Source organism: Mustelus asterias, unplaced genomic scaffold (assembly GCF_964213995.1).
Source record: "Mustelus asterias unplaced genomic scaffold, sMusAst1.hap1.1 HAP1_SCAFFOLD_366, whole genome shotgun sequence".
Classification (NCBI taxonomy): domain Eukaryota; kingdom Metazoa; phylum Chordata; class Chondrichthyes; order Carcharhiniformes; family Triakidae; genus Mustelus; species Mustelus asterias.
In genome coordinates, this window is record NW_027590324.1 from 206,535 (window position 1) to 227,980 (window position 21,446).

General features: G+C 46.9%; 2 protein-coding genes across 2 annotated transcripts in view; one reads left to right on the plus strand and one right to left on the minus strand.

The window, feature by feature from the left end:
• The window catches only part of LOC144486489 (NACHT, LRR and PYD domains-containing protein 3-like), a 136,815-nt gene extending 122,732 nt beyond the window's left edge, over positions 1-14,083 (minus strand). Inside the window, exons 1-3 of the mRNA XM_078204533.1 lie at positions 13,819-14,083; positions 13,400-13,476; positions 10,707-10,765 (exon numbers count right to left, since the gene is read on the minus strand). Coding sequence (XP_078060659.1) covers positions 10,707-10,765; positions 13,400-13,419 — 79 coding nt within the window. The 5' untranslated portion in view covers positions 13,420-13,476; positions 13,819-14,083. The remainder of the gene's footprint in view (positions 1-10,706; positions 10,766-13,399; positions 13,477-13,818) is intronic.
• Positions 14,083-21,446, plus strand: part of LOC144486490 (NACHT, LRR and PYD domains-containing protein 3-like) — an 81,037-nt gene continuing 73,673 nt past the window's right edge. Inside the window, exon 1 of the mRNA XM_078204534.1 lies at positions 14,083-18,127. The gene's annotated coding sequence lies outside the window, so the exon portion shown is untranslated. The remainder of the gene's footprint in view (positions 18,128-21,446) is intronic.

The window sequence follows — 21,446 nt, forward strand, 5'->3', positions numbered from 1 at the left end:
GACACCTACCACCACCACCCCTGGCAATGTGTTCCAGACACCTACCACCACACCCCTGGCAACGTGTTCCAGACACCTACCACCACCACCCCTGGCAACACGTTCCAGACACCTACCACCACCACCCCTGGCAACGTGTTCCAGACACCTACCACCACCACCCCTGGCAACGCGTTCCAGACACCTACCACCACCACCCCTGGCAATGTGATCCAGACACCTACCACCACCACCCCTGGCAACACGTTCCAGACACCTACCACCACCACCCCTGGCAATGTGATCCAGACACCTACCACCACCACTCCTGGCAACACGTTCCAGACACCTACCACCACCACCCCTGGCAACGTGATCCAGACACCTACCACCACACCCCTGGCAACGTGTTCCAGACACCTACCACCACCACCCCTGGCAACGTGTTCCAGACACCTACCACCACACCCCTGGCAACGTGTTCCAGACACCTACCACCACCACTCCTGGCAACACGTTCCGGACACCTACCACTGAGTAAAAAACGTGCCTCTCACATCTCTGTTGAACATTCCCCCTCTCACGTTAAGTGCAAGCCCCCTAGTCGTAACTCTCGATAGAAAATTCTGATTGTCAACCCTGTGATCTCCGGAGCCTCCACACCTCTCCTGTAATGTGGCAACCAGAATTGAATACAATACTCGAAGTGCAGCCTAACCAATATAAAGCTGCAAAAGGACAGCCTAACTCTTAAACTCAATGCCCCCACCAATAAAGGCAAGCATGCCATACGCTTTCTTTCCCACCATATCTACTTGTGTAGCCACTTTCAGGTAGCAATGGACTTGAACCCCAAGATCCCTTTGTACATCAATGCCATGATGTGGAGATGCCGGCGTTGGACTTGGGTAAACACAGTGAGAAGTCTAACTTGGACTTTAACCTGGTGTTGTTAGACTTCTTACTGCATCTATGCTGTCCAGGGTCCTGCCATTAACTGTATACTTACCCTTAACATTTGACCTTCCGAAGTGCGGCACTTCACACTTGCCCGGATTAAACTCCATCTGCCATTTCTCCCCAAATATCTGCAACTGATCTATATCCCGCTGTAACCTTTGACAACCTTCTACACGATCCACAACTCCACCTATCTCGGGTCGTATGCAAATTTACTGACCCACTCATGTTATCATCCAAGTCATTTATATATATCTCAAGGCGATAGGTCCCAGTGCGGATCCCTGTGGAACATAACTAGTCATGGACCTCCAGCCAGAGAAACACCCTTCTACCACAACTCTCTGACTTCTTTGGGCAAGTCAATTCGGAATCCAAGTGGCCAAGTCACCGTGGATCCCATGCATCTTAATCTTCTGGATGAACCTACCATGAGGGACGTTCTCTAAAGTCCATGTAGACAACATCCACTACTCTACTTTCATCGATCACCTTCACGACCCCTCAAAAAAAAAAACAATCAAGTTAGTAAGACATGACCTGTCCCACACAAGCCCATGCTGACTTTCCCGAATAGGCCTGGCCTTTCCAAATACAGAAACAAAATGGCAGCGATCAAAGTGGATTTCAACTGTCCCAAAATTAACTGAGATGAATTGAGGTTAGGGGGCAAAGAGCAATTAAAATGTATTTGTCCAGCAATATACCCTATACATTAGGTTTATAAAAGTATATTACAAGACTACTCAAAGCTGACAGCACACAAAGTGCAAAACAAATAAGTTTATTCCAATTCTGTATGTTACTCATTCCATTCACAATCACAGTTAACATTTAGCGTGAACATATGTCAAAGATGTAGCCTGAGGGTTTATTTTGAGTTTCCATTCTCTCGCTGAGGGGTCTTAAAAAGCAGCCTTTTCCCTTTGTGGGAGCTGCCCCAGATTTTACTGTGGCTCCCAGTACGTTATCCTGAACCTGGGAATGTGTCAGTCTGCAATTACAGAGGTGGAATTAAAAAGGAACTTGGAAAAGCAAAGAGAGGGCAGGAAACAATAAGGGGGCAGTAAAAAGGAAAGACAAAATATATTTTATAAAGACAAAAAATGCAAACAGATAACTAAGACAAGAGTACCAAGGATTAAAAAACAAAATGGTAACTTGTGGATGGAGAGAGACGAAATGCACAGGGTTCTTAATGATCTGTGTGTCTGTTTTCACAAAACAGGGAAGCGAACAAAGAACAAAGAACAATACAGCACAGGAACAGGCCCTTCGGCCCTCCAAGCCCGCGCCGCTCCCCGGTCCAGGATTGAATCCTGAATCCAGGATCCCCGCCCAATTTTCCAGCCTATCTACATACCAATATCCTATCCACCGAGCTGTCCCTCACAGCTACGATGCTTTGTTCATTACAACCTATTAACTCACCCCCACCCCCCCCCATTCCAGACCATGTGATCTCCAGGGAGAGGCGAAAACCCAGAGTGAAAAACCCCAGGGCCAATATGGGGAAAGAAAATCTGGGAAATTCCTCTCCGACCCCCTGAGGCGATCGAAACAAGTCCAGGAGATCACAATGGCCCTGATCGGAAAATGCTTCCCAACCCTAGTCATTTCCACTTCCACGAACACCATCTGAATTCCCTGCCCCTGAGACAGGTTCCCAACTATCCGCAGTCTCGCTCTGTACTGGCACCAGCAAGATGATCATAGAATGAAGCCTTGAAACGAGAAACAAGGAACAATTAGCCCGCGCCGCTCCCTGGTCCAAACTAGACCACTCTTTTGTATCCCTCCATTCCCACTCCGTTCATATAGCTGTCTAGATAAGTCTTAAACGTTCCCAGTGTGTCCGCCTCCACCACCTTGCCCGGCAACACATTCCAGGCCCCCACGACCCTCTGTGTGAAATATGTCCTTCTGATATCTGTGTTAAACCTCCCTCCCTTCACCTTGAACCTATGACCCCTCGTGAACGTCACCACCGACCCGGGGAAAAGCTTCCCACCGTTCACCCTATCTATGCCTTTCATAATGAAGCAGACCTCTCAGTTAAAGATGAGGGTTGTGAAATATTGAATGTGTTAAACTTAGTGAGGGATGAAGTGTTGAGATATTCACCATCTTTGAAAGATTTGGATGAAATGCATCCCAGGCTGCCAAGATGAGTAAGGGAATAAAAAGAAGAAGCTTTAACCATCACTTTCCAGTGCTCTTTGTCTACAGCGTGATGTTGTCAGATTGGAGAACTGCTAATGTTGTACAGTTATTTAAAAAGCAGCAAGGGGTAATTACAGGTCAGTCAGTTTGATCTTGGTGGACAAATTATTCAAAGACCTTCGGACAGTTATTATAAATGATCCTTTGGAAAGGCATCAATTCGTAAAAGAAAGGTGATGTCTGACTATCCTCACTGAATTTTTTTCAGATTAGAGAGACACTTGTTTGATGCAGTCTACATGGGTTTTAGTGAGGGTTTTTCTGACAACTGGTCAGAAAAGTAAAAGCCATTGGACACAAGGGAAAGAAAGTGGTCATTTGGATCCAAAACTGGCTCAGTGGCTAGAATCAAATTGTGATGGTGTATGGATATTTTTTGTAATTGAATGACTATCCAGTGAGGACTCCGTACTCGGCGCCTTGCTGTTTGTGGTAAATATCAATAATCCAGTCCTAAATATAGCAGTGATCGGCACAAGGAAGGTCCTCTGCTTATTTCTCCACTCTTCACAGTTCTGCACATTCCTCTGTAGTTCTTCGTCAGAGCCTCCCATTTCCAAATTCAACGAGCAATAATCCGAGCGAAAGGCGTGGAGAAGTTTCCTGATTTCCTGTAAACTAAACACAAGTCCTCTTCCTGAAGAGTGCTCCACCCATAAGCAGCCATTGTACCTCGGGGTTCCAGCACTTCCAATATTGGGATCAAACATTTACTGGTTCCATCACCATTGGCCAGGCCTCATAAACCCGACATGGGAGGCTTAATTGGGGCTGGAGTGAATTGCAGAAGAAAAACCTTCCTGAGGTTGCAAATGATCCTCCGACACTGACTTAAATATAGGAGCCATTATTAAGAAGTTTGCAAGTTATATGAAAATTGGTTGAGTAGTTAACAGTGAGACAGAAAGCTTTAGAATGAAGGAAGATGTCTGTGGACTGAACAGCTGGGCAGAAAAGTGTCAAATAAAATTAATCCAGAGGAGTGTGAGGTAATGCATTTAGAAAAGGCAAATAAGCTGATGAAATACACAATAAATGGATGGATTGGGGAAAGAGAGACCAACGAAACAGATATGTTGGAATCCAGGACAAGCTGCATATACAGAATATTGGTCAAGGCATTAAATGTAAGAAGTTACATTAATCTTATCTTCTGCCTGCAAAAAATCCCTGTCTCTTCATTTCTGTGTAGTGTGTGTCAGTTCTATCCCTGATCCTCTGCATCAATGAGATAGAAATTTCTTGCAACCTGCTGAAATGAAACAAATTGGAAATGTGATTGTCTCCCTTTTCAGTGAGGCTCACAGCTCTACCCTCTGTGTGAAAGCTGCTGCCCATCCTCAGCATGGAATTCAATTTAAACATTCCCCACTTACTGCGGAGAAGGGAGCGGCCCCATTCCAGGCATCAAATTCAACCAGTTTGACAACCTGCGGCTAATTCAACTGTCAACAAGTTTCATTTGAAATTTTACTTTAACTCTTTTTGTTCCAGAGATGTTCAGTAAATCAGTCAAATGATAAGAAACAAATTCCAACTGGGACTTCGGAATTTTGAGCAAATATTGATTTCCTGATATTTGTGGTTTCACCCCAGAGCCCAGGAGCCAGTTCCTTGTCAATGAGCTGAGAGAAGGACTGTTTCTCTGCATGGAGATTAACCATTTAACTTCCAAACTGAATGATCTCTGAGCAACAATGGCTGCAGCTGCTGGGCAATGAGCACTAACACTCCAGTTACATTTATTATTGTAAACCAGCAACTGAGACACCAAACAGGGTGGATTCTGACCCAATGGAGTTATTCAAGAAGATGCTCAGAATTTCACTAACTCAGGATGACAAGTGAAGTGAATCTATGGCAGGTCATCGTCAACTGTCCTTATCGAGGATGACATCTACTCAGGGTAAATGGAGTTAAGATGCAGATGAGGCAAAATTTAATGAAATAGAGGAATAGGCTCAAGGGGCAGAATAATTGCCTCCTGTTACTGTATTTAAATGTTGGTTGAATAATGATGTGTGAAACTTCTGGAGGATTTGCACCTCCCTTTTAATCAGTTGATCTTAGATTGTTTATTTCAGATGGTGCAACATTTTTATTCAGAGAATGATCAGATAATCGGTTTCAAAGGGCAAACTTTAGAAACCATAGTTTGGCAAAAACACTTGCAATGTTCCATCCTGTGCCATTTATAGAATCAAGCCCCTAAACTTACTGATAGTTTTATTCTGGGTTCAACCAAAATCTCTGAACAAGAGATTTGCTATCGAGTGGTTTTATATATACATATTTGGAAATTACTGATTTATAACCTGACTCAATATGCTGAGGATTCTAGATCAGATCCACGAGGTTAAAAATCAATTTTAATGTCAAATTGATAACAGTAAGACAGGTGAGAGCAGTGTGCTCTCTAACACTGCTTCCAGCTCTCCATCTCTGTTGGGCGAGCCCTATTGGTTCTCCTGCACCCACCTGGCAGGACAAGACAACAACTCAGGTTGTTGTTTTACTGTGTGTAAATTACAGACAGTGTGGGCCTCCAAATGAAAAGAGAGAATCGAGCCAAAGTTTTGAGTCAGGATGACCCTTCATCAGAACTTTTATTTTAGCTCATACTTTAACATCCTAAGGCGTTCTATAAATATGTGAAGAGTAAAAGGATGAGACATGAAGGAATAGGGCCTATAAAACGTGAAGGCGGGAAAATCAGTACGGAACCAGTATAAATGGCAGAGGTGCTTAATGAGAATTTTGTCTCGGTTTTCACAGAGGAGAAGGACATGGGTCGATGTACTGTGGGCTTGCGGTGGACTGAAAAGATTGAGTGTGTGGACTTTAACAAAGAGGTTGTGCTGGAATCTTTGAATGGCATCAAGATAGATAAGTCGCCGGGTCCGGATGGGATGTACCCCAGGTTACTGTGGGAGGCGAGGGAAGAGATTGCAGAGCCTCTGGCGATGATCTTTGCATTGTCGATGGAGACGGGAGAGGTGCCGGAGGATTGGAGGATTGCGGATGTGGTTCCTATTTTCAAGAACGGGAATCGGGATAGCCCAGGAAATTACCGACCGGTGAGTCTAACCTCAGTGGTTGGTAAGCTGATGGAGAAGATGCTGAGGGACAAGATTTATGAGCATTTGGAGAGGTTTAGTATGCTCAAGAATACTCAGCATGGCTTTGTCAAAGGCAGATCGTGCCTTACGAGCCTGGTGGAGTTCTTCGAAAATGTGACTAAACACATTGACAAAGGGAAAGCGGTAGATGTGGTTTATATGGATTTTAGCAAGGCGTTCGATAAGGTCCCCCATGCAAGGCTTCTAGAAAAAGTGAGAGGGCATGGGATCCAAGGGGCTGCTGCCCTGTGGATCCAGAACTGGCTTGCCCAAAGGAGGCAGAGAGTGTGTATGGATGGGTCTTTTTCTAAATGGAGGTCGGTCACCAGTGGTGTGCCCCAGCGATCTGTTCTGGGACCCTTGCTGTTTGTCATTTTCATAAATGACCTGGATGAGGAAGTGGACGGATGGGTTGGTAAGTTTGCCGACGACACGAAGGTTGGTGGGGTTGTGGATAGTCTGGAGGGATGTCAGAGGTTACAGAGGGACATAGATAGGATGAAAGACTGGGCGGAGAAGTGGCAGATGGACCTCAACCCAGATAAATGCATCGTGGTCCATTTTGGCAGGTCAAATTGGATGAAGGAGTACAATATTAAGGGAAAGACTCTTAGTACTGTGGAGGATCAGAAGGACCTTGGGGTCCGGGTCCATAGGACTCTAAAATCGGCCCCGCAGGTGGAGGAGGTGGTTAAGAAGGCGTATGGTGTGCTGGCCTTTATCAATCGAGGGATTGAGTTTAGGAGTCCGGGGATAATGATGCAGCTATATAAGACCCTTGTCAGACCCCACTTGGAGTACTGTGCTCAATTCTGGTCGCCTCACTATGGGAAGGATGTGGAAAAGATTGAAAGGGTGCAGAGGCGATTTACAAGGATGTTGCCTGGATTGAGTGGCATGCCTTATGAGGATAGGCTGAGGGAGCTCAGTCTTTTCTCCTTGGAGAGACGTAGGATGAGAGGAGACCTAATAGAGGTATATAAGATGTTGAGAGGCATAGATCAGGTGAACTCTCAGAGGCTTTTTCCCAGGGTGGAAATGTCTGCTACGAGAGGACACAGGTTTAAGGTGCTGGGGGGTAGGTACAGGGGAAATGTTAGGGGGAAGTTTTTCACACAGAGGGTGGTGGGCGAGTGGAATCGGCTGCCGTCAGTGATGGTGGAGGCAAACTCAATAGGGTCTTTTAAGAAACTCCTGGATGAGTACATGGGACTTAATAGGATGGAGGGTTATAGGTAGGGCTAAAAGGTAGGGATATGTTCAGCACAACTTGTGGGGCCGAAGGGCCTGTTTTGTGCTGTAGTTTTCTATGTTTCTATGTTTAAGTTTCCTGACCTACTAGCTGTAATTGAATTAGAATTTGACTGTATTTAATTCTTAGAAATCAGGAACACAGAGAGACTCAGTGAGTTGGTAAAGCTACAGCACAAAAAAAACCTGCAAATCTATGAATAGTCAGTGTGAGGCCATCCACTTCAGTTCTGATGTTCTAGTAACAGCTAACTGCATTCTGATGTTCCAGTGCACAGTTAGCTGCGTTCTAATTCAGTAGTTCCAGTGCATTTAGTTACAGGAGCTAAGTTCAGACAGAATTGCCCCACTCCCATGAACCACCTCAGCACAGCTCTGTGCAGTCAGGGTCAAGTGTGGGTCAAGACTGGCAGGCCCCTGTCACATTAGGATCTTCTTTGGGGTATGGATTTCTGGGGACACTATCCCTAGGGGGCACCGCAGGGGTGATCAGTGCCAGTAATAGGAATTTCTTCATATGTGGACTTACCATCTTAGGAAACAACACCCTCCAAGCACTGGGTGCAATTGACCAAGAACTCGCAGAACTCAGACTATACACACAGCAAACGAGATATGCAGTAGACTATCAGCTAGCCAGACAAGGAGGGGTATGCACCATCATAAAGGAAAATGCATCACATATGTACACGACGAGACATTAAACATAACAGCAGCCATGTCCGGGAAACAAAAGCAATTGGATAGCTTTAAACAGGGATTTACAGGGACTGATGGGTGGTTAGGGTGGCTGTTTAACACAGTTTGGGGAGCATACATTATGAAGGGATTAATTTTAGTAGTAACCATCCTGTTCACACTCTGCCTGGGCCTAACCTGTATTAAAGTGATATGTGCAAATATTGCATCAAGAATGCTACCCACTGCCAGTATCCAGGTGCAAGAATTTAACCACACCACAGAGGAAGAAGAACAACGGCAAGGACAACATCTGTACAAGTCACTGTACCTCTGAAGATCGTCCATGGGGGGTCAGCCATGAATGGGACCCCCTGGACGAGAGGAGGGACTGAAGTAGGCCATTTTCCAAAAGCCATATTTTTATTATCTCATCAATACTCACCTCATTAAACATATTCATTTATTGGACTGATTGGCACCATTCATAACGTGCCCACAATGCAGAGGGGAACACCCGAATGGACATCCGTTTAAATCCCCCTCTGCACAGCTGAGAAACCTTTAATTTCAAAGCTGACAAAAGATCATTGTTCTGCCCAGCAACAGCACGAAGCTGCATTTTAAACAGGCCGTTGGCCAGAAGATCGGGATATCTGCGAGTCAAGACCTGGAGTGGGTTATATGGCATAACCGGACTGTCAATAAAATATTACAGGAATAAAATGGCCAAGGCAGGCAAAGAAACTTAATAAACTAGGGTAAAAAGAATAAGAGATTAGATTAAATTCCCCAACACACAGCAGGACAAAATGACATTAACACCTCATCTCGCAAGCATAGAATACAGACACAAAACAGTAGAGGTCGATTTAGATAAGGGGACACATCGAGAGGATAATGGGAAACACATTAAAACACCGGGGCAAGAACAGGCAGTCCCATTAACATGGACACACACCATACAGATGCAAATTGACAAGTCTCTCCGGGAACCTCCTGACCAGACAGGCCATTTTATAAATATTGTAAAAATGTATGAGCAAATGGTCCCGCTCGAATTTGGATTCCTATAAATATCCAGAGCAAATGTATAACTATTGAGATCAACGTGGCCAAACACTGTTTCTAAGTTGGCTACAGGGGTCTCCCTGGGTTCCCAGTGATTGTACATGAAAGAAAAACGCTTTGAACCTTGCCTTGCGACTCGACTTCCTTGAATGCACTGGTACAAGGGACTTTTCCCGACAACAAGATAGAGAGAGAGTAACAGAGAGAGGGAAGGAAAGGAATGGAGTGAGAGTCACAGAGAGGGAGAGGAAGTGATTGAGATAGAGTGTGTTCGGCAGAGTTCCTGCAATGCTGAGTACAATGGCCTTTTAAAGTACCACGCAGAACACAACAAATAGGAGCAGAAGTGGGCCATTCTGCTCCTCCCATTGATAAGATCATGGCTGATCTGACTGTGGCCTGAACTCTACTTTGCTGCCTGTCTCCCCATAATGCTCAACTCACTCTCTGGGGAAAGTGGTTAGCACTGCTGCTTCACAGCGCCGAGGACCTGGATTTGATACCCGGCTTGGGTCACTGTCTGTGCGGAGTTTGCATGTTCTCCCCGTGTCTGCGTGGGTTTCCTCCGGGTGCTCCGGTTTCCTCCCATATTCTGAAAGACGTGCTGGTTCGGTGCATTGATCCGAACAGGCGCCAACTAGAGGAATTTCACAGTAACTTCATTGCAGTGTTGATGTAAGACTGACTTGTGACCAATAAATGAATTTTATTGACTTCTAAACACTAACCACCCCCTGAGAGAACAAATTATTCCTCCTCATCTCCATCTTTAATGGGAGCTGTATGAATTTTAAACTGTGCCCTCCCTGATACTAGATTCCCCCATGTTGGTCCTGTTCTGTGATAATACAGATGTTTAAAGATTATTCAGTAGTTCTTTAAGGGTAGCAGACACAGGGAAAAAAGAAGTGACTCTGTACACAACAGATATATTTCAAGGGTATATATATGAGTGGGCAGTAATCTTCTCTCAGAATCAGACAGATTGTGGGTTCAGCTCAGAGCCTCAAATACTAGGCCCTCAGCATCGATCAGAGACTCCGAACACAGCATGATGGGAGAGCGGACAAAGGAAACTGGTGTTGAATTTGTGAGCCTTGCTTTGTGGAAAGCTTTAGTGCTTGGGGAGAATGTCAACTTCTGAATGGACCTACCATATATTAAGCTGATCTTTCACTACACACTATCGGTAACTGCAACACTATATTCTGCACCCTTTCCTCTCCTTCTCCCCTGTGTACTCTATGAACGGTATGTTTTGTCTGTATAGCGCACAAGAAACAATACTTTTCACTGCATCCCAATACAAATCAATCAAATCAAATCCAATTAACACGGTGAAGTTTGGACCCTGTGGGGTGACAGTTGTCTGAATACAGATTCTATCTTATTGTAACATTCAGGTACCACGTGTACTGAGCTCACCAGCGTTCTGTCTGTATTGTGTGAATCCAGTCTTGAAATATCCACTAATATTGCTAATTCTGCCAAAACAGAAACAGAAAGAGTGTTTGAATTCTCCGTGATTAGTCCCCTTAATGATAAACAACATGGTGGATGAGAGGGATAGAGAGAGAGAGAGGAAGAGATACAGAGTAACAGAGAGGTCGGGAGAATGAGAGAGAGCAATGCAGAGAGTAACAGTTGTCTGAATACAGATTCTATCTTATTGTAACATTAAGCTACCACATGTACTGAGCTCACCAGCATTTGCAGAAGCCATTATATAAATACCATTCTGTCTGTATTGTGTGAATCCAATCTTGAAATTTGCACTCATGTTGCTAATTCTGCCAAGACAGAAACAGAAAGAGTCTTTGAATTCTCCGTGTTTAGACTCCTTAACGGTAAACAACATGGTGGATGAGAGGGATAGAGAGGGAGAGGAAGAGAGAGAGATGGAGCGATGCAGAGTAACAGAGAGATAGGGAGAGGGAGCAATGCAGAGAGTAACAGTTAGACAGTGAGGAATAGAGATTAATTCGGATGGATAGTGAGTGTCAGGGGAGTCCGAGACACTCCATAAGCAAGGTTAAGATTTGAAAATGGAGGAGTGTTTCTTATCCACTTTTAAAAGACAATCCACACTCACACCACTCACATTTCACACTCTCTGCTCAGTCCTGTGTTGGGGGGTGTTGAGTGTCGGATCAGTGTTTGCTTTTCTCAAACCACACTGATATTCCCAACAAGGGCAAGAGGTTTCAGTGTTTAAAAATGTAAACATTTAAAAGCAAAACTAGACCGGATTTGGTTAAATCTCATGGGATCCAGGATGAGGTGGCCAAATGGATACAAAATTGGTTGATGACAGAAGACAGAAGGTGGTTGTCGAGGGTTGTTCTATTTTCAAACTGGAGGCCTGTGACCAGCCTCAGGGATCGGTGCTGGGTCCCCTGCTATTTGTAATTTATATTAATAATTTAGATGAGAATTTAGGAGGCATGGTTAGTAATTTTGCAGATGACACCAGGATTTGTGGCATAGTGGACAGTGAAGAAAGTTATCTCGGATTGCAACGGGATCTTGATCATTTGATCGAGTGGGCTGATGAATGGTGGATGGAGTTTAATTTAGATAAACGCAAGGTGATGCACTTTGGTAGATCGAACCAGCGCACTACTTAGTTAGTGGTAGGGCATTGGTGAGAGTTATAGAACAGAGATCTAGGCGTACAGATTCATAGCTCCTTGAAAGTGGAGTCACAATGGATAGAGTGGTGAAGAAGGCATTCCACATGCTTGGTTTCATTGGTCAGAATACTGAATGGGATTTGGGACATCATGTTGAAGTTGTACAAGACATTGGGTAAGGCCACACTTGGAATACTGTGTACTGTTCTGGTCACCCTATAATACAAAGGATATTATTAAACTAGGAAGTGTGCAGAAAGGAACTACTGGGATACTGCAGGGTCTTGATGGTTTGAGTTATAAGCAGAGGCTGCAAAGACTGGGACATTTTCTCCTGGAGCATAGGAGGCTGAGGGGTGGTCGAACAGTGGCCTCGCTGGATTCACTCTGTCCTTTCAGATTCAGTCTCACAGGCCTGGCTGTGTTCACTGTGTCCTTTGAGATTCAGTGTCACAAGCCTGGCTGGGATCACTCTATCCTTCGAGATTCAGTGTCACAGGCATTGCTGGGTTCTGTCTGTCGCTTGAGATACAGTCCCACAGGGCTGGCTGGATTCACTCTGTTCTTTAGGATTCAGTGTCATAGGCCTGGCTGGGTTCAGTGCCAGGTTCACAGGAGTGCCCGTGTCAATTAGTAGTTCCCTCTAGCTCGATTTGAAGTCCCAACTATCTCAATTTGGAGTGCCCCCTATCTCGATTGCGAGTGACCCTCTAACGATTAGGAGTGTCCCATCTTGATTTGGAGTGTCCCGATCTGCAATAAGGGAGCCTTCTATCTCGATTAGGAATGCCCCCCTGTTTAGATTTGGACCAGTGACTATTTCAGTGAGGAGTGCCCCCCGTCATTTCTGAGTGTCCCCGGTCAATTAGGAACGCTGCCTACCTCGATTAGCTCTGTCCCTCCCTCGATTAGGAGTGCCCCGTATCTCGAATGATGGAGCCTTCTATATCAGTTCGGGGAGCCTCCTATTTAGATTTGGAGCAGCGACTAATTCAATTAGCAGTCCCCCCCCCCATCGCCATTGGCAGTGCCCCCCTCCCCGTCGCCGTTAGCAGTGCCCCGCCGTCACCGTTAGCAGTGCCCCCCTCCCCCCGTCAGCAGTGCCCCCCCCGCCACCGTTAGCAGTGCCCCCCTCCCCCCGTCACCGTTAGCAGTGCCCCCCCCGCCCCCGTTAGCAGTGACCCCTCCCCCCATCGCTGTTAGCAGTGCCCCCCCCATCTCGATTGGGAGCACGCCGTATCTCGAATAAGAGAGACTTCTATCCCGATTAGGTGTGCTCCCATTTAGATTTAGAGCAGTGACAGTTTCAATTCTGAGTGCCCGCATATCAGCTCGCAGTGCTCCTGTCAATGAGGAGTGCCCAGGTGAATCATAAGTGCCCCTAATTTCAGTTTGGAATGCCCCCATCTTGATTACATGCGCCCTTATCTCGATTAGAAGGCCATGGACCAAATCCTGGGTGGAATGACAAGAATCCAGACTTACCTGGATGAGATCTTGCTCATGGATTCGACTATTTTCCCAGTACTTGGAGAATACCTTCGAGGTTGCAGGAGCACGGCCTGCAAATCAAGAGAGAAATATGAGTTTCTTCAAGGACTCCATTGAATGCCTGGGTCATGAAATGGATTGCACAAGGCCCAAGATGGAGGTCATCATGAAAGCCCCAAGACCAGACAATGTGTCCCAATTCAGGTGATTTTTGGGTCTAATTGTTGTACCTGTTAATCTCAGATACTTTCAACCAGTTTACTTACTCCAAGGTTTTACCCCGGTGCCCTTATTTGCAAGGTGGACAAGGACAAACACAAGTAAAGATTCAACAAGTTTATTAAATAACACTATTAACCCTTAAATTACCCACATAAAACAAGAGGATACCCCAGCAGATTCAAGTATACTACCCGTAAAGATGGTTTGGTTAAACTGCAGGCCCGATTCTCTGAGTCCCTCTGGTCTGTCGTCACGAAGGTGAGTCTCGATGGCCGCTTCTTCCTTCCTTCCTTCCTTCTCTGGTCAGTCTTCCGAATGGTCACAGCTGTCTCCCCTGTCGAGTCTTCGCTCCTTGTGCCTCTGAGCGTGTCAAAGAACAAAGAACAAAGAACAATACAGCACAGGAACAGGCCCTTCGGCCCTCCAAGCCCGCGCCGCTCCCCGGTCCAGGATTGAATCCTGAATCCAGGATCCCCGCCCAATTTTCCAGCCTATCTACATACCAATATCCTATCCACCGAGCTGTCCCTCACAGCTACGATGCTTTGTTCATTACAACCTATTAACTCACCCCCACTCCCCCATTCCAGACCATGTGATCTCCAGGGAGAGGCGAAAACCCAGAGTGAAAAACCCCAGGGCCAATATGGGGAAAAAAAAAAATCTGGGAAATTCCTCTCCGACCCCCTGAGGCGATCGAAACGAGTCCAGGAGATCACAATGGCCCTGATCGGAAAATGCTTCCCAACCCTAGTCATTTACACTTCCACGAACAACATATGAATTCCCTGCCCTCGAGACAGGTTCCCAACTATCCGCAGTCTCGCTCTGTACTGGCACCAGCAAGATGATCATAGAATGAAGCCTTGAAACGAGAAACAAGGAACAATTAGCCCGCGCCGCTCCCTGGTCCAAACTAGACCACTCTTTTGTATCCCTCCATTCCCACTCCGTTCATATAGCTGTCTAGATAAGTCTTAAACGTTCCCAGTGTGTCCGCCTCCACCACCTTGCCCGGCAACACATTCCAGGCCCCCACGACCCTCTGTGTGAAATATGTCCTTCTGATATCTGTGTTAAACCTCCCCCCCTTCACCTTGAACCTATGACCCCTCGTGAACGTCACCACCGACCCGGGGAAAAGCTTCCCACCGTTCACCCTATCCATGCCTTTCATAATTTTATACACCTCTATTAAGTCTCCCCTCATCCTCCGTCTTTCCAAGGAGAACAACCCCAGTTTCCCCAATCTCTCCTCATAACCAAGCCCCTCCATACCAGGCAACATCCTGGTAAACCTCCTCTGTACTCTCTCCAAAGCCTCCACGTCCTTCTGGTAGTGTGGCGACCAGAACTGGACGCAGTATTCCAAATGCGGCCGAACCAACGTTCTATACATCTGCAACATCAGACCCCAACTTTTATACTCTATGCCCCGTCCTATAAAGGCAAGCATGCCATATGCCTTCTTCACCACCTTCTCCACCTGTGACGTCACCTTCAAAGATCTGTGGACTTGCACACCCAGGTGTCCCTTTATCCCCAGCCTGCTTGCCTTTCCAGAAACTTCTCTGGCTTCTGGCCAATGAGGTCCCAGGAGGGGTTCCAATACCCAGTGGGTTTCTTGATGTCTGCCTGACAGGACACCAGGGTCCGCCCCCCAGGTGTCCATCTCCATGTTGTTAAACTTGTTATCAGGTAAGCTTTCTACAGGATCTCTTGGTGACAGAATGTCTGGCCCGATCTGGGCTTCTAACAATAGACCGATGCATTTCAATGAGGTGCCATGATCTCCTGCTAAGTCTCAAGTAGAGTGTAACGACCTTTGATGGGTGGTTGATGGGTCAGGCCCAGACACATTTGTGTATTGTACAATTGGCCTGCCTGCGGTGTGGCTGTGTTTGATTTCAATATGCTCAATTCTTTAATTTCGGATATCCAATTTTATCAGCCTTAAAACTAGGCCCTGTTTATATCACCACATAATCAATTACTATGACAAGCTCATTCCGGATCTGGCGACAGCATTGAAACTGATGCTCCAGTTGCTGGTGAAAGGAGAGCCGTGGAAGTGAATTAAAAAAAGGAGGCTTCTCTGGTGCTAAAGCAGGCTTTGAAGAGATTGGAAATGCGAGTTCAATTTAACCCAAAGTTACCCCTGCACCTTAAATGCGACGCCTCGCCCAATGGGATTGGGGTTGTCCTGTCTCACGTTATGTCAAACGGAGAGGAAGATCCATAGTATTCGCTTCTAGATCATTGACGAAAGCTGAGGAAAAGTTTGCTCGGGTGGAAAAAGAAGGCTTAGGCATCGTCTTTGCATCAAGAAATTAAAAGCTCTGCCATGATGATGTTGTGACGGAGCTCGAAGGGCTGAATTACTGACTCCCATTCATAATTCCTATATTTTATCTTCCATCCTTGGACTATTCACTGGGATACCGTCCATGGCAGCAGTTTGATTGCAGAGGTGGGTGTTGGTGCTGTCAGTCAGAGAAACACGGCAATGCGGATGCTCTATTTCACACAAGAAGATAAAGTTCCGGTAACCGCTAACCAGTTACCCGGAATGATCCGGTTATGAGGCAGGGTGTGCAACTTGTCCAGAGAGGGACGACGAGTAGAAAGCACCTGGAGTTACAGCGGTAAATGTGCGGAAGCTGGGAGTTGTCGGTGTTGCTGGATGTTTATTCTGGGCTATGAGAGCCTCAATCCCCCATCATTAAGAGGAAAGGTGCTGGAACGGGAGCACCAAGAGCACCCGGGGGTGCTGCCAATGGAAGAAACAACAAGAAGCTGTATGTGGTGCTGGGGTTGAAAGTGGGATGGTGCGAATGCTGCGCTTGGGGACGGAAGGTGCCGCCCTTGCTGCCTCTTGCTGGCTGGAATGGCAGCGAATCCACAGCGAGTCGCTGCTTCATCACAATCTGCCCGACTCCACCCACACTGGCTGTCAATCATTCTGCTGGAGCGGCTTCCTATTGGCTGTGTTCAGCTGATGGACAGCAGAATGGACCAATGGAGAATGAGGGTGCAGTGATGGATTGTGCAATGAATCAATAAGGCTTTTGACAAGGTACCACATGGCAGGTTGTTGCACAACCTACATCATGGGACCCAGGGTGAGGTAGTTAAATGGATACAAAATTGGCTTGATGACAGAAGCCAGTGAATGGTTGTCCAGTGTTGTTTTTCAAACTGGAGGCCTGTGACCAGCGGTGTCCTCTGGGATCAGTGCTGGGTCCACTGTTATTTGTCATTTATATTAATGATTTGGATGAGAATATAGGAGGCATGGTTGGTAAGTTTGCAGATGACACCAAGATTGGTCGCACAGTGGACAGTGAAGAAGGTTATCTCGGATTGCAATGGGATCTTGATCAATTGGGCCAGTGGGCTGACGAATGGCAGATGGAGTTTAATTTGGACAAATGCGAGGTGATGCATTTTGGTAGATTGATCCAGGGCAGGACTTACTCAGTTAATGGTAGGGTGTTGGGGAGAGTTACAGAACAAAGAGATCTCGGGTACGGGTTCATGGCTCCTTGAAAGTGGAGTCACAGGTGGACAGAGTGGTGAGGAAGGCATTCGGCATGCCTGGTTTCATTGGTCAGAACATTGAATACAGGAGTTGGGACGTCTTGTTGAAGTTGTACAAGACATTGGTAAGGCCCCACTTGGAATACTGTGTACAGTTCTGGTCACCCTATTATAGAAAGGATATTATTAAACTAGAAAGAGTGCAGAAAAGATTTACTGGGATGCTACTGGGACTTGATGGATTGAGTTCGAAGGAGGAGTTGGATAGACTGGGACTTTTTTCTTTGGAGCGTAGGAGGCTGAGGGGTGATCTTATAGAGGTCTATAAAATAATGAGGGCACAGATCAGCTGGATAGTTCATGTCTTTTCCCAAAGGTCGGGGAGTCTAAACCTTAGAGGGCAGAGGTTGAAGGTGAGAGGGGCAATTATTTCACACACAGGGTGGTGAGTGTCTGGAACGAGCTGCCAGAGGGAGTAGTAGAGGTGGGGACAATTGTCTTTTAAAAAGCATTTAGTTAGATGGGTATAGAGGGATATGGGCCAAATGTGGGCAATTGGGACGAGTTTAGAGGTTTAAAAACAGGGGCAGCCTGGACAAGTTGGGCTGAAGGGCCTGTTTTCATGCTGTATGTAAATCTGAATGATGACGCAATGAGGTGCCGCCCACTCAGTGACGTGGCTGGAAGCGGCCGTTAAACGGTTTCCGCGCGCGGCTGGAGGGGGCGTTCTGACGTCACTGCCGACGCACAGCACGTGACCTGGATCTGGCCAATCGGCGAGCGGACAAACAGCCGCCGCCGTCTCGAGTGCGGAGTTCAGGCGCCGCGCCGTTTCTCACTGCGTGTGCGGGGCTTTCCCAGCGGCGTTTCTCACTGCGTGTGCGGGGCTTTCCCAGCGGCGTTTCTCACTGCGTGTGCGGGGCTTTCCCAGTGACGTTCACACCGAATTTTTGAATAACGGTAAGGAATTAAATAAGAGAAAAAGTCTCCACTTCAGCGGCGCCGACTCTCGCTGACTGGGATTGTCCCCAGTGGCAGCGAGTCGCTGCTTCATCACAAGCTGCCCGAGTGCGCCCGCACTGGCTGCCAATCATTCTGCTGGAGCGGGTTCCTATTGGCTGTGTTCATTTGACGGACAGCAGAATGCACCAATGGGGAATGAGGATGCAGCGAGGTCCTGCCCACTCAGTGAGAGCGGCTCGCGGTCACGTGGGAACGGCCGTTCACGGTTTCTGCGCGCGGCTGGAGAGGGGGGTCTGAAGTCACTGCCGCTCACAGCACGTGACCGGGATCTGACCAATCCACGAGCCGAAAAGCAGCGGCCGCCGACCGGAGTGAGCCTGCCCGAACTTCACTCCGGGAGGGTGCGGTCCGCTTCCTACTGCGCGCATGCGCACTGCGGTGTTTTCACTGCGTATCCGGGTATTTCCGGGTCTGTGAATCACGGGGAGGAATTAACGGCCCAGAAAAAGTTTGAACTCCAACAACATTCAGCTTGAGGATTAAAATGTCGGTTTCCTGTGTAAATACAGCCTGTCTTTGTATCATATTAACAGAGCGGGGACGGTCAGTTACATTGTGGGCGGCGCGGTGGCTCAGTGGTTGGTGCTGCGGTCTCACAGCGCCAGGGAGCCGGCTTCAATTCCCGGCCTTGGCTCACTGTCTGTGTGGAGTCTGCACATTCTCCCCGTGTCTGCGGCCCTTTCCTCACACTCTCCAAACATCAGCAGCACAGGGGGCACTGGCTAGGCTCAGTTGCTGCTCAGTGTCAGGGGGATTAGCAGGGTCAACACGGGGATAGGGTCTGGGTGGGATTGTGGGCGGTACAGACTGGATGGACCAAATGGCCTCCTCCTGCACTGCAGCAATTGGATGATTCAATGTTTCACAGAAAGATCTGTTATTACAATCTCGGCCTTGTCTGTGTAAACACTGTACAGCACCATCAAAATTATTACAGTTCGATTAAGCAGACGCAGCATGGATTCTGCTTGACGAACTTGTTAGATTTTTATGAAGATGTGAATAGTGCGGTTGACGGAGGGGAACCGGTGGATGCAGTGTTTTTGGATTTCCAAAAGGCGTTTGATAAGGTGCCTCACAAAAGGTTGCTGAAGAAGATTGGGTCACATGGAGTTGGGGGTAGGATGTTAGCGTGGATTGGGGATTGACTATCCGACAGGAAGCAGAGAGTCGGAATAAATGGGTGCTTTTCTGGTTGGCAGTTGGTAACTAGTGGTGTGCCGCAGGGATTGGTACTGGGGCCTCAACTATTTACCATTTATATAGACGATCTGGAGGAGGGGGCTGAGTGTAGGGTAACGAAGTTTGCAGACGACACAAAGATAAGTGGAAAAGTGAATCGTGTGGACGGCGTAGAAGGTCTGCAGAGAGATTTGGACAGGCTGAGTGAGTGGGCGAGGATCTGGCAGATGGAGTATAACGTTAACAAATGCGAGGTTATTCACTTTGGAAGAAATAATAGCAAATTGGATTATTATCTAAATGGAAAGAAATTACAACATGCTGCTGTGCAGAGTGACCTGGGGGTCCTTGTGCATGAGACGCAAAAACCCAGTCTGCAGGTGCAACAGGTGATCAAGAAGGCAAATGGGATGTTGGCCTATATCGCAAGGGAGATAGAATATAAAAGCAGAGATGTCTTGCTGCATCTGTACAGGGCATTGGTGAGGCCGCAGCTGGAATACTGTGTGCAGCATTGGTCCCCTTATTTGCGGAAGGATATATTGGCCTTGGAGGGAGTGCAGAGAAGGTTCACCAGGTTGATACCAGAGATGAGGGGTGTTGATTGAGGAGAGACTGAGCAGATTGGGTTTGTATTCGTTGGAATTTAGAAGGCTGAGGGGGGAATGTTATAGAGACCTATAAGATAATGAAGGGGCTGGATAGGGTAGAGATGGAGAGATTCTTTCCACTTAGAAAGGAAACTAGAACTAGAGGGCACAGCCTCAAAATAAAGGGGGGTCAGTTTAGGACAGAGTTGAGGAGGAACTTCTTCTGAGGGTGGTGAATCTCTGGAATTCTCTGCTCACTGAAGTGGTGGAGGCTACCTCGTTGAATATGTTTAAATCACGGATAGATGGATGCCTGATCGGTAAGAGAATTAGGGGTTATAGGGATCAGGCGGGTAAGTGGAACTGATCAGCCATGATCTTGTTGAATGGCGGGGCAGGCTCGAGGGGCTAGATGGCCTACTCCTGCTCCTATTTCTTATGTTCTTATGTTCTTACAATCAAGTGCTTGTATGAGTAAACGCAGCAACAGATCTCGTTTAGTTAATTCAGTCTGGGCCCTGTATGAGATCATGAAACTAAATTGCTTTTACAGCCGCACATTCAGCAAATGCACGGAAATTGACTGAGCGCTTGATTGAAAACGAGGATATGTGCACATTCAAAGTGCAACACGTGTATTGCCACAGCAGCCCCAAATCCCAAACTCTATCTCTAAAGAGAGAGAAAAGAACTGGTACCCACAATGTTTGTGCCTCATGGAAATCCCCTCCCCGCTCTTTTGCCCTGTCTGGGCTTCTACTGCGCAACTTTCACCTCACTGACTTTGTCGGCCTTGGCTCACTGTCTGTGTGGAGTCTGCACATTCTCCCCGTGTTTGCGGGGCTTTCCTCACACTCTCCAAACATCAGCTGCATAGGGGCACTGGCCATGCTAAGTTGCTCCTCAGTGTCAGGTGGATTAGCAGGGTAAACACGGGGATAGGGTCTGGGTGGGATTGTGGTTGGTGCAGACTGGATGGACCAAATGGCCTCCTCCTGCACTGCAGGAATTGGATGATTCTATATTTCATAGAAAGATCTGTTATTACAATCTCGGCCTTGTCCGTGTAAATACCATTTAAATTGTATGAGTAAACACAGCAACGGATCTCTCTCAGTTAATTCAGTCTGGGCCCTGTATGAGCATTTGACAAGGTGATCCATAACAGGATGGCGCATCACGGTAAAGCTCATGGAATTGGAGGAAGTGCGTTAGCGTGGATTGAAAGCTGACACGCAGAAAACAGAATTGGAATAAATGGCTCCTTTTCAGACTGGAAAGGTATAACTAGTGCAGCACCGAAGGGATCAGTTCTTGGCTGACAATTGTTTTGTGACCTGGCAGAAGGAACAGAATGTAAGGTTTCCAAATTTGCCGATGATACCAAGTTAGTTGGAAGGGCATGTTGTGATGAGGATATTGTGATGCTGCAAACGGATACAGATAGACTGGGTGACTAGGTGAAAACTTGGCAAGTGGAATTT